Source organism: Condylura cristata, unplaced genomic scaffold (assembly GCF_000260355.1).
Source record: "Condylura cristata isolate star-nosed mole 26May11 unplaced genomic scaffold, ConCri1.0 scaffold00002, whole genome shotgun sequence".
NCBI lineage: Eukaryota > Metazoa > Chordata > Mammalia > Eulipotyphla > Talpidae > Condylura > Condylura cristata.
Window position 1 is genome coordinate 47,648,791 of NW_004567103.1, and position 14,335 is coordinate 47,663,125.

General features: G+C 38.1%; 1 protein-coding gene across 1 annotated transcript in view; it reads right to left on the reverse strand.

The window, feature by feature from the left end:
* CERS6 (ceramide synthase 6) overlaps positions 1 to 14,335 on the reverse strand; it is a 254,533-nt gene that overhangs the window by 169,763 nt on the left and 70,435 nt on the right. The window contains exons 2-3 of the mRNA XM_004674575.2: positions 13,086 to 13,191; positions 6,672 to 6,802 (exon numbers count right to left, since the gene is read on the reverse strand). Of these exons, the coding sequence (XP_004674632.1) occupies positions 6,672 to 6,802; positions 13,086 to 13,191 (237 nt within the window). The remainder of the gene's footprint in view (positions 1 to 6,671; positions 6,803 to 13,085; positions 13,192 to 14,335) is intronic.

Below are 14,335 nucleotides of genomic sequence, written 5' to 3' on the forward strand. Positions count from 1 at the left end.
TCCTAAAAGAAGGGTCTAACCAACTATGTGTTGCCAGTTAAATCCAGTCTGCATTCTATTTTTGCAGAGCCCATAAGCTTTTCAAACGATTGAAAACAACTTTTTAAAGATAATTCTTCATGACACATGAAACTGACAAATTCAAATGCCAGTACCCATAAATAAAGTTTTATTGGAACACAGCCATGCACGTTTGCTTCCTCTAAGACTGTTTTTGTGTTACAACAGCATAGTTGTAACAAGGTTTGTGTATTCTAAAATACTTGCCTACTAGCCATTTACAGAAAATGGTCCCTCTCCCTTTCTGACCCCTCTCCAAAATCAAAATTGATCTGAATATAACACACAGATTTAAATCATTTTAAATCTTGAATGACATTCCGTGAATCAACCAAATGTTGGTAACAACTAGGCCTGCAACTATATATTTTGGATGATAGAAATTGTTCACCAGTCCTGGGACTATTTTGTATTAGTGGAAAACAGTGACTGTCATCACAATAGCAATATAACACTTAATTCTGTACCTTTCAAGAATTAAAAGGTTGTCCTTCAATTTTATGATTCTTTCCAGACTCATGAATAGCATTGACATATTGCTGATCATATACCCCCCAGTACTTGACAGGAAGATGGCATTTTTCTAGATGACAATACTTTCTTATCCTGCTTTCAAAAACTGCATCAACCTCCAGGAGAACTTTGGTAGTAAACTGAGTACGTAATATTTCATGTCACGCTCCTATAGAGAAAACAATCAAACTGCATTTTCTGTTTGGCAAAGTTTTGCCCATGAGCAGAATATGGGATACATGGGAGAATCTAAAACAGCTTACAAAGAAAGCAGTTGTTTTTTTCCCCCCAAAAAACAGGTGGCTGGGTTACGAATACATTGAAGATATTCACCACACCATTTCCTTAGATCAAAGATTGATCTAAAATAAAGGGATATGAGAACTCAACTTGTTGTTTCCTGTACAATCTGTTTTTCTCTTGCCTCAATTATTAGGCTCCATTCTCTTACTGAGACAGCACTCTGACTTATCCAAGCAAAATAGCTACCAAAATAACAACAGTGAAATAATAATAATAATAACAGTGAAGGGCTTGGGGCAGGCAGGCAACTGGTTAAACCACTTTATAGATTACGAAGATCACAGTGTTTTTCTTTGCAGAAACAAAGTTACTAAACAGAAAATGGCAGTATTTGTGGCTTGTTTTGATCAGCACTAACCCTAAAATGGAATTTCTAGAGAAAAGAAAATCTTGGACTCTCATCTTACAGCACAGGTTCCATTTGGAACAAACATCAATGCAAATAAATTAGTACTAATGTGTGAAGTATACTATTTCTTGCACTATATTTTCCGAGATTTATCTTTCTAGTCAATAGGAAACTACCTAAATAAAAGTCATATATAATATTTACTCCCAGGTGTGTGCTATTAGAGAACTGTACAGTATTCAAAAATGATGAGTACCAGAGCAAAGATTCCCAGAGTGGGAAACCATTTATTCTGACATCTTATTTCTGTTTCATGCTGCAAATATTTTTTATTTTTATGTTATCCTGATACAGTAGCTGGAGGGAAAGCTAAAGCTTCAGCAGCCTAAAAACATGACTCCCATCAGCACTGGCCTTCATTCAGAACCACTTTCCCCAACATGTTCCACATAACAGCTCATTTTTATAAAATCTTTGCTGTCTCTTGAAAGTCTCTCAGTTACTAATAAGGATTTAAATGCATCTGGAAGAAACATGCATCAAAACTAGTATAGCTATGAATGAGTGACATCAAGCATGAAGAAAAAAAAAGTCACATCAATGTTTAAGCACACTACTTGCTGAACATCTTCTACTCAGTCCATCTGCATGAAAAGAGCCTGCCAAGACCTGGACCTGCCAGCAGATGGTTACCAGCACTGGCTGGCATGCATACTGGGGCTGCTTCACACTGCTGAGATGAAACACAATGCTCTGAGTGCATCCCAGACTTTCTAAAATAGCAACTTATATCATGGGCGGGAGGAGAAGCTTTACACTTGGGTCCTATATCAAGCCCCAAATTTGTGTTGACTTGCTATTTAATTTTTAGTATTTTATACGTAGTCATCTCTCTTTAGATATTGATGTGCTCTAACCAAGGATGTATGTGGTACATGTTCAGGAGGTTTCTTCTAAGATACACAAGTCCAGGCCCTACCTGGATCACCATCCTGAATCAGGCATCCTGGGGCAGGGCATGTGTGTTCTGAAAAGCTTGCCAACTTCGCAGATTATCATGAGCATCTTGGTTAAAAACAACTACTCCAAATCTTATACATACATACATACATATATATATATATATATATGAGCATATATATATCTGAATGTTTGCCTTTGAAACTGTCTTAGAGTTTTCCACAGTTCAGTGATTTTCCTACACAAACTTCAGGTTAAGTCATTGTACATCACACACTTCACATGGGGGTGGGAGAGTCAGAATGCCAACTTGGATCAGCAAAGCTTTCCAAAACATCATTATAATAGAGAGTCATTTAATAGTTATTAATTCAGCAGAGTCTGTGTATTTTAGTAAAGGCTGAGAAGAATGCAAGAAAAACATGATGGGGTTCTTGGATTTCAAGGAGCAATATATATACGTATGTATGTATGTATATATATGTGTGTGTGTGTGTATATATATATATATGTGTGTATATATATATATATACACATAGATAATTATGGTGCAAATACATAGACAAGTTCAGAATAATTAATCACATAAGAAAGCAGTGATTCTATTTAAATTATCCCATGATAGTGCCCAGGGTTTGAAGAATGAGTAGGGAATAGAGGCAGAGCAGTGGAATACAGGTGTTCCTTGCCGGAACACAGCACCAACCAAAGCACAAATGGGAAATATATAGACAATGAAACTACAAACCTCTGGAAGGATGTACCCAACATCAAATATGAATGCCTAACTAGTGTCAGGAAAAGGAACCTAATATTTATCCTATGGTTCTAGAAAAAAAAAATTATCAAGGTTTTGAAGCAGCAAAACTTGAAGACAGTATTTTAGGAATATACAGTTTTTGTAGCAGATACACAGTATCTGAAGACAGTATTTTAGGAACATACAGTTTTTGTAGCAGATACACTATTTATTAATATAAAATAAATAGTGAGACCTATGAGGAATAAGATTTGAGACAAAGTTGTGGCTTTACAAAGAACTGAATAGAACTCAGTATTTGATTGGTTTGAGTTTAATGGAAGCAAGCAGACAACAGGAAAAAAAGGAAAGTTGTAGAAAGAAGTAAATAAGAGATACTAGTTGGGAAAAGCAGAATAATACCTGTGAAGAAACATCTGCATTGGACATGGCTTTGGAAGAAGTTGGTGAGATAAGGAAACTTCTCCAGAGAAGGAGGAGGGGAGAATAAGGAAATGAAGAGGTTGAGGTTGAGTCTGAGTAAGTCTTTATATAAGGGCCATAACAGGTGACAGAGAAAACGGAGAATAAATGATGCTATAAAAAAGCCTTCAGGGAAGTCTCCTGCACTGCTGGTGGGAATGCAAACTAGTACAACCACTATGGAAAACTGTTTGGAGGTTCGTCAAACTGCTAAACATGGAGCTTCCCTACAACCCAGCAATCCCACTCAGAGGTATCTACCCAAAAGACACAAAAACACTGATTGAAAAAGATACCTGTATCCCCATGTTTATTGCTGCTTTACTTACAATTGGAAAAACATGGAAGCAGCCCAAATGCCCAAAAGTAGATGACTGGATAAAAAAGATGTGGTACATATATACAATGGAATATTACTCAGCAACCAAAAAAGAGAAACACATGTCTTTTGCAGCAACATGGATGGAGCTGGAAAAGATCATGCTTAGTGAGATAAGCCAGGAAGAGAAAGAAAAATACCAGATGGTTTCACTCATAGCAGGAGTATAATGGACCAGGCGAGAAAATAACAAAAATAATGAACAACCATATACCAGAGACATTTTGCGGGGGTGGAGTGGGGAATGGGATCAAAAACGGGGGGGTGGTGAGGGAAGTGCATGGTATTATGGTGATGGCACACGGGTGACTTGGTGATGGGAAACCCGCAGGGATTACAATTGAGATGAAAAAAAAATGTACAAAATGATGTAAAAATAAACTTTCGTAAAAAAAAAAAAACAAGCCTTCAGAGAGGCAGGAGAATTCAAGGGCAACCCAAAAGCCAAAGAGAAGAGTATTTCAAAACAAGTTCACCAATACAGTCTTCTGACACAGAAGTCAAAGTCCACTGGGATGAACTGAGTTCTAGTACCAGCAAACTGAGCGCCCCAACTCTGCCGGAGCTCTTTTCCTTTGATCTGTCAGTTCTGGTGGGGTGTACCAATCATCTAGCACATGGATGGTAGATAGCTACTAATACTGATGATATTGATGTACACACACTCAGAGAGCATGCCTTATCTTCCTGACGCTGTAGTAAGTTTCTTGAGAGATCGTAACTGATATCATTGTGGCCCTGACCACACTGCCTTCTTCACATTGCTGTGTCTCTCAGAATCACTTAGAAATTATTTTTAAATGATTGCAGCCATGACAGTCTCATGATAGACAGGTAAGGGCCAGCTAAATTCAGGAAGAAGATCCAGATGCTGGTGTAGTGTTGAGTCCTGCTGTTAGAAATGTGTGGTCGCTGGGCCAGTAGCATTAGGATCTCCTGGGATTTTGTTGAAAATGCCACCCTGGCTACTATTGCTGACTGACTGAATCACAATCTTCATTTTTTTTTGTAAAGATTTATTTATTTGTGCATACAGAACTGGGGTACAGGCCAGAGGCTCAGGGGCGGTGAGAGGCTTCACCAGAGACAGCGCGTGGAACAGAACAGGCAGAGCGACGAAGTACACTGCTGAGGGGAGCAGCGGACAGGTCAGGAGAGGTCTGCCACACCATGTGGTCACCTCCCGGGGCAGGTGGGAATTGAACTCATGCAGAAGCATCTTTAGATTCTCAGTGCTGCGCTTTAACCCACTGCGCCACCAGGGAGGGTCCCTCTTTTTTTTTTTAAAAAAAGATTTATTTATTTGTATATACAGAACTGGGGTACAGGCCAGAGATGCAGGGGCGGTGAGAGGATTCACCAGAAACAGAGTGGGGAGCAAAACAGGCAGATTGATGAAGTACACTGCTGAGGGGAGCAGCAGGGGGTCGGGAGGGGTCTGCAGCGCCATGTGGGTCACCTCCGGGGCAGGCGGGGATCGAACTCATGCGGAAGTGGCTTTAGCTTCTCAGTGCTGTGCTTTAACCCACTGTGCCACCAGGGAGGGCCACGATCTTTATTTTTAAAAAGAGCCAGCTGAGTAGTTCTTGGGCACACTAGCATGGAACTGGTGAGTACAGTATAGAAAGGACTTGCACTATGTTATTGCCAAAGTAGCTAGCTGAAGGAGGGGAAAAGGGAACGTGCGCTTTGTGGGGCAAGATCCAACTTCACCGTTGCTCAGACATGTGAATTCACTAGAGAGCCTGAGCCTTTTGCATAAGTGTCAAAGCCAGGAAGCAATTTTGGCTTTTGATCAGGAGGAGCCCAGATGCAGAAATACTTCTTCCATAAACTGCCACTAGTTCAATTATAGGAAGGGATTTGCAGATTGTATCTACTAGGTTGTTGTTCTAGGTTTTATAAATATTGTGACCTCCCGAAGACCCTGTTTATGCTCCCCCTATTCATCCAGCCCTCATAATCTACACTCTCTTCCCTCCCCCTCATTTCTCCTATAACATTAGGGTTTCTCTGCAAATGGCTAAAATAAGTTTTGTTTAAATGCAAAACCTGAAAATACAACTTTAACCCCAAGTAGAAAGAGTCTCAAAGAATGTATACACTGACAACACGGTTGTTTAAGTGACCAGAGGCCAGGGACTACCTCCAAAGGAAAGAACTGATAAACAAAGGCACAGTCAAACCCCGAAGGATGAACGAGTCTAGGCCAATGAGTCTGGCGGTGGAATCTTTCCTTGGTTGGGGTTGGGGCTCAATGCTTCGCTCCTCCTTTTCTCTAACTTTCCTAAAATGAAGTGTATTCTGTGTCAGTACTTCCAAATATCACTGTGTTAGAAGCATTCTCTGTGAGTCTTTTATTATTTTTAACAGCTTTATTGATATATAATTTACACACCATAAAGTTCACATTTCAGAAATGGAGCAGGCATTCTTTCTGTTCTCCCCACTTTCAAGCAATGCTTCATTAAACTCACCAGGAAAATAATACTGCCATTTCTTAAATCTCCAGGAATATAGGACATCATCATGACCCTCTGGTAGTGTCTCAGCTATTATTAGTGGAGAGAACGTTTTCAGAAAGTCCCTTCTATTAAAATTCCAATGATAAAAGTAATGAGTTTCTAGTGCTGTATTTCAAAGGTGGATGATTGAAATTACCACAGTTAGCCTCTGTAATCTTCCTATTTTGCAGAAAGTCCATTAGGTAGCAAATGTCATTGACTGCAGTCATTGTAAACATCACAAATTCTTACACACAAATTCTTTTCCACCCAAAGGCATGCTTTTTGGTGACTTGTGGAGCCTGTAAAGAACTGTATGTTCACCCCAAGGATGGTATAGAACTTAGGCAAGGCTTTCTTTCAAAATGAAAAACAACTTACATGCTCTCGCAGAACCGGGTGAGTGTGCTTGGTTTCTCCTGGTTGCGTCTTTGTCGAAACCAGCGCTGAATGCTGCGAACATCCCAGTCCAGTTGCTTGGACAGACCTTCCAGTCGCTTCTCATCAGGATGCTATGAAGCAAGTACCAGGAAAAACACTGTCATCTTCATCACTAATAGATCTCTCCTCTATATGTCAAGGATTTCCCACTTAGACTATCTGCTCTTCAGATTTCTGCATTGAACACTGGGAACATTGGTCCACCTTGAACAGATCTAATATTAACAAGCACTTAGGAAAAAAGTAGTTATTCATTATAAAACAACAAACGGATTCTGCTCAAATACTTGTACTTCTCATCAGCAAGGAAGATTAGATGGGAACAGCCACCCCACTGTGTCAACTGCAATAACCTTCAAGGGAAGCAGCTGGGGGAAGGTGAAGCTGCAAAGAGGCATCATTCAAAGATTCCCCTTCTTAGGATATTCAATACATACATTTTCATATCTATTTTAAATTCATTGTGAATTGTATCCTCTGGCATTAAAATGCCAAGTCATTGTTTTAATCTTTCTTGACTTGAATTCCAACTTCATGTAAAACTAGCAGCCCTATGTTCTTTATTTTTTATCATATTCCCTTACTCATACCTACTCTTCTTTTCAATATTTGTAATTACTTGTGTTAAGGCATTTCTTTAATGCTTTGTAACCCAAACTGAATTGTTCATTAGATGAGTCAAATGATATAATCAATAAGGATATTTATAGTTCACTCACTTTAATTATGTTACGCCTTGCCTACTGTATCGATGCTTTTAAAACAATTCTTTTAACAAACCAAATACAGTTTGTCTTACTTTCCTTCTTCTTGTGAGCAATTTTCATTACAGTGGGCTATCCATACAGTCATAATACTTCCATTTGTTTTCAGTCAATACTAAGTCCATATCAGTAATACTGGAAACTAGTAAATTTCCTCTTTCTCCCTGAGCCAATATTAGTTACTAATCTTATCTCTCATAAATTTTATTCTTTATGGTTAAATATGTTCATAATTCTATTACTCAGTTGGTCTGCTTAAACTGACACCCCTTGGTTCCCAGCTACTGATTAAATAAGCAGTGGAATTATTGCAACTCCCACCATCCTGATTATTGTTAGTTGTATATAGTTTTTACTGTCAGAGTAGATAATGTTTTCTGGTCTAACATCCAAATCCTCAAATTTATTTTGGTTCAGTTGTTTGAAATTATTCAAAACTCACTAACATTCCCTGACAAACCTTAGCCTGATAATCCATAGTCTGCTGAAATTAATGTTTTGACAGTTTATTCAAGAGGGATTTATGGGGACAACTCCCCCAACCCTAATTTGTGCACTGAAATGTTTGTTTTTATATATCACAATGTAAAAACAATTTGGCTGAATATAAAATTCTTAGTTCACAACTTCCTAAATATATGATTCTGCTGAATATTGCTATAAAGAAGGTTAAATTCATACTGATTTTATTTCCCTAGAAAGACTTCGCTCTAATCTTTTTAGGTCAATTTTTACTACATTTTTATTAGCATATTAAAGTGAACCTCTATTTCAGGAAAAGTTTCTTGAATAAAATCTTTCAACAGTTTTTTGCTATTTTACTTTTCCTTAAGGCTTTTCATTTAGGTAGGTATTTGGTCAGCTTGGTCTATATTCCTAATTACTTGAGATTTTTGTTTCAATTAGTTCAGTTTTACTATTTCTGTCTCTCATGCTCCTGCTGAGTTTTCAGCAATCTCTAGTGCTTCATGTGTTTTTTCCAATTCTTTCTTTAGTTTTGTCATGGTTTCAGTACTTTACACCCACCAGCTCACACTGCATCTCTTTCTGCTGACCAAAATTTTTTCCTGTAGTTCTTATATTATTTTCCTATGGTCCTCTCTCAAAGAATAACTGCTTCATTACCTTTTAAATGTATGCTAAACCACTACATCACAATTTTTGTTAGACCTGTGGTGTCAATTTTTTTAGTGACAATTTTTGTTAATAAATGGACTACACTTTCATTTATTTGTTCTTAATGTTGTGTGAGTCCTTCTTTATTACTCATGGATTAAGTCAGTTGGATTTTCCTGACAACTCCTGCTAGTATGGGGAGCAGAAAGTTTGCTCTTGCCATTCCCATTCAGTTGCCCAACAGGGTAGATTGCTTCCAGGAAATATAGCTCCTCTCCTTTCTGAATGAAAATGTGTCCAGGGACATCTGAGGCCTAACTTTCCTACCCAGAGTGGCAAACAGTGGAGAGAACTTCACCTCCTTCACCCTCAGGAGCTGTCTTTTTTTTGCTCATTTGCCTGAAATCCACACCCACTGAGTTCTTCATCCACATTTCATGTTTTCACTTCCTCCCACATGGATTCTGTCCAACCCTAGCTGTTTTTTTTTTCTTAGCCTTTTATATATATAAGCTAGACGATAAGTATCTCCTACTTTACCAAAAATAGAGTTTGCGAGATTTTTCCTTTTTTCCCTTCCAGTATATTTATATAAAATATATATGTACTATATATACTATATATTATATATATATTATGTATAGTACATACATAATATGCATACATATGTATACACACACACACACACACACACATATATATACATATATATATAACTAGACGATAAGTGTCTCCTACTTTACAAAATATAGAGTTTGTAAGATTTTCGTTTTTTTTTCCTTCCAGGTATATTTTTATTTTTTAACTGTTTGATGTTTTCTTTTTAAAGATTGGCAAGGAAAGAAATGAATAATGCTGACCCATGTAGACATTTTTTATTAGGAATAAGGAATAATTATCAAGAATAATAATTTTAATAATCATAATCAACATCAGGAGAGAAAAGTAAAATAAAAAGGGGACAGGTATTAAGAGGAAACTGAGGGAGAAAAAAATTATAAGGAATCTGTTTATAACTTTTGAAATAATATATGACGTACCAAAAGTGGACTATTATGATTTCTCTGGATTTTAAAACCTGGTTTTGCAGTCTATACACATAGTTTTCCCATAATGGGGAATTGACTTGATTAGAAAAGTGAGGTTACCAGCATTATAGATACCTGCCAATGATTGGTTATGTACAGATATCTTCACATAACTCTGGATACAGTCAATTAAGTAACTCAAAAATATCCATTCAGTTCATTTGAATGAGTTTGATAACCCATAATCTTGGACCCTATCCCAAGTCTACTAAGTCAGAATCTCTTGAAATAGGATGAAGCAATGTGCATTTCACTCCTCAGGTGTGAACTAGAGGATGGAAACCACTGGCCTAAACAGAAAACCCCCTCATTTATTAATGACATGCAGCCCAAGACAGATGCTGGCCAGCAGCACAGGGGTGCTCCAAACTACCACTCAGGCTAGTGACTCAAAATGAAAACTTCTAATTATTTTGCAGAAGGGATCAGTGCTCTGTAATGTTTACAAAACATTAGATTTTACTGAAGAGAGAGACCAGCAAACAGATGTGACCTGCAAAGGAAAATCTGCTTGGGGATATAAAGGGGCTCAAATCTATCAGTTAATTTCATAGACAAGAACCACATAGTCAGGGTATGTGACCAGTGCAGTCCCAAAGAGTCCCACATTCTGAAAGGCCCACACTGGGGCTTAAATTCCTGTGGTTGCTATCTTAAAATTCTGAACGATCTTATATGGAATCAGTGGCGCCTCTCTGAAGTCCAATGAAGTGCAGTATGTTTCAGGGACTTGGAGGCCAGGCTCACACACAGTCAAACTACTTCCCGCACACGAGTTCTAGGTAACTAACTGACTTCCTTGCCCCCTGGCTCACCAAGCCCTATCATCCCTTTGCACCCTTGCCAGTGACTACTGCTGTGAATACAAGCATGAAAAGGGCTAAGATTGGTGTGCTTGCCCCAAAGTGTCTCAGGGTCGAACATGGCAGTTGCCTAATGCACCCCAGACTGCAGCATTCTTGTTACCAGGGCAACCTGGTGATGACAAGTCTCCCCGCTCCGTCCACCGGTCAGTGGCACTGTGTGTGCTCTGGTGCAGAGACTGCAATGCACTTAGAGGTCAGTTTTGAGGCATTAGGCCATGGAAAGGGGAGAAGACTGCCTCAACTTCCTCACCCCTGGTCTGGGCAGAGTGGCCTGGGATCTGAGGAGAGCCAGAGCTCACCAGCTAGTGGTCACAGCATACTCAGTCACAGGGTGGGGTCTCAGCTGCCCACCAGGGATCTGTACTTATCTCTGAATATCCACATTACAGAGGGAAGAACAAAAACACCTTGAGAGGGGAAAAAGACTGGAAGTAAGCTTAATTTTTTTATGCCTTTAAGGGGTGCATTTTTTCTTGCTTTTTGAACAATGGTTTCCACAATTTCATTCTTCACTGGCCTGTACAGATTGTGAGACTAGTCCTGTGCACAATAGATTTTAAGAGTTTGAGGATACATCCTGATACACTTGGAAAAGGGTGACAATGTCCTTCTCCAAAGGTGACTTGGATCATGTCAAGGCTAGGATGCAAGATGATCATTCAAACATGTAGACAGTCCAACCCCTTCTCCTCCTACTTCCAGTTCAGTCAAGTGAACACTACTTTCTTGTGTCATAAACAGCATGGGAGAACTACGAAGAACTCAAGGAAAAAGAGTTCCAACTTTGCTGCATTTATAATTACAGCATGAACCTTCTGCTCTAATCACATAAAAACTTCCAAAGGAATCACCTTGGAAACTAAGAGAATATGGTCTTTAAAATTAGCTGGAAGCAAATATTCTCTTGAGTGTCAACCTAGTTGCAAAATTCTGTTTATTACCTGTACAAAAGAAATTTCTTCAGCAACCAAAAGGCAATGAATATAAGGCAAGGAAAATACAATGTCCCCTGCAGGACTTCAAAATGGAGGCATAGCATTTGGCCAGGAAAATCCTTTTATTATCCATCTAGAATATGGTACATTTAATGCATTTAGAACAGTTCCTAAGGTAAACAAAAATATGTTATAATCACATTAAAAAATGAACCAGATAATGCCCTACATATATTTTGTTTAAACAGAGGAAAAGGTGTTTTGCCACAGTAAATTCACATGTTAGATAAAAATATAAGTTCTTTTCTTAATATTTTCTCCTTTAAATACCACAGGACATGTGTCCCTTCAGGTTGGAACTTGAAAATCTAAAATCACTCAACCAAACTGCCAGAACTTTTCCTAAAATTCCACTCATTCTTCTCTTCCTGGCAGAGCTATGAAAAACACCTGGTACTTTCTTAAACTTCTCCAGGAAAAAGTACTATTTTTAAAAGGATAGAGAGGGAAACCCTAGAGAAATTACAATAAAACAAACAAAAAAGGCTTGAATATTTGAGTTAACAGTTTTAGGACAAGAGACAAATAATACAAATGGCTACTAGCAAACACAATTACCAAAAATGGAATAAAATTTACTTAACACTCTCAAGTCACATCTTAAATGCCTGCATAAATGTCCCAGAAAAAGGAAAGAGGGAAAATGAACTATTTCATATAAAAACACCCATTACTTCTCCTAAAGTGCCACATTTCTCTCTTTCTCTGTCCACATAACAGTCGGAAAAGAGATAAGTACAATCTATTAAGAATAATAAGATATTTAGATGTTGTATTTTGCTTTATTTTCTTACAGCCTTAGATTAAAGGTTTCTGACTCTCCTCTCCTCTGTCTGATAGAAACTGCAGCTAGTAGGGGGGTGGGGGGAGGGGAAATCTCTCTTCTTTCTTCTCCTTCCCTACCCCTGCTCTTCCCATCCTGCTTCTACTTTGGACTTTTACACTCTCCAGAGAGATTATCTCCTCTCCCATTTTCTCCATAGTGAAGCTATAACTTAGAAGTCTCCAAACTATCTTCATCCTTTCATGTTGTAACTTCCCTCCTTTCAGTTATTCCCTTTTCCATCCATATTTCCCTTGTATCACAAGTGTGAGAACACATGGGCAATGCAACAAGCAAACAGGCCTTTTCTGTCATGAATAACTATTCATCTTAAATCTACCCAATCTCCTCCCCAATGTCCCATCCAAGCCCTACATGGACTGTCTCGCGTGTGGTGAAATTAAAAAGACTCAGCATCAGAACAATCACCATGTAACCTAGACTCCTTTTCACAGACAGGCTTCTAAAATCAACTGCAAAGTAAACAAATACATCTCATATATGCTCACATTTATTCAGTTTCTATTTATTTTGGTTTGATCGTCACGCTTGTGAGCTTGGTTTCTAAAACCACATTTTGCAGCAAAAAAGCACATTTTTTGGGCAAAAGCTGATTCTCAAACCTCAGAGAGAAAGGTCTGGATGATTCAGGCTGAGAATGATGTTCATGACAATTCATATTCCAGACAATGAAAATCCTACCTTTGTAATGGCAGTGAAGACCTTTTCCAGAATGGCATTTGGCTGGGCAATTTGTGGTCCATTGGCCTGAATGCTGAGAGCTATGGCACATGGTTTGGCTACAAACCTAAAAAAAAAAAAAAATAAAAGTTATTCTTTCTATAGCTGGTCTAATGTCATAGTTACAATTAACAATTTTTACTTTCTCCTTTAGTAACCCAGCAGTAAGAGTAAAAAAAAAAATCCTTTTAAAGCATATGAGATCCCTGCTCAAGTCCTAATGAGCCTCAACAGATACAAAGGCTACACAATGAAAAGTATAAAATTTTAAGAGAGGTAAAAATAAAATAAACCATGACCATAAATGATATAATTTATATGCTTGTGGACACTTGACCTGCAATAGTCATTATATTTTTACTGTGAGAAACTGTTTGTTAAGCATCTGATTACACATGTAGAGAGTGTACTTTTGATGATCCCTAGTAATAATACTAGCCACTTTGTCTCTATAATCAAAGTATGCTATATTTGTCCCTGATCTCTTATGGTTTCTTTAAATTCTCTTTGTGGTTATTTGCTTCTTTTTCATAAGGAATAATGAAGAATGTCAAATGGCAAATTGAAGAGTCTGAACTGATTACCACCATCAATGGCACTATTTTTATCCTAAGCAAATTGAGTATGCTAAGAAGAATGGGAAGACATAGCTTCATTTCTGATCACATTTGATGTGTGACTAAAGGATTAAAGAGTCAAGCAGAGGGCATGGGGGCCCCAAAGGTGTGGTGACGTCTCTAAAACATTTCTTAAAGAAAAAATATTTTCAGCTTTATGAGTTGCTTTAGACTAAATGTTCAGACATGCTGTTCTGTAATGTTCCTGTTCAATAGTGAAATTTAACATTTTCTACTAATACAAAATCATTTAATGTTGTGTTAAACTATTACCCAAGTGCATTTCATAGTGGTCAAAGGCGATGACTCGTAAGTGTGCAAAAACAGATTGTGGGTAAATCTTAGATGGACATATTTTTAGAACATTTGATGACACTGACGAATAGTGGACAAAGAATTGTATTAAAGTAGAAGTGATAAATTTTACATATATGGTGCCACACATACCACTTGATATTATTTCAAGTAAAAAGAGAAGGAATCTGGCCCTCCCTGGTGGCGCAGCGGGTTAAAGCACAGCACTGAGAATCTAAAGCCGCTTCCTCATGAGTTCGATTCCCGCCTGCCCCGGAGGTGACCACATGGCGTGGCAGA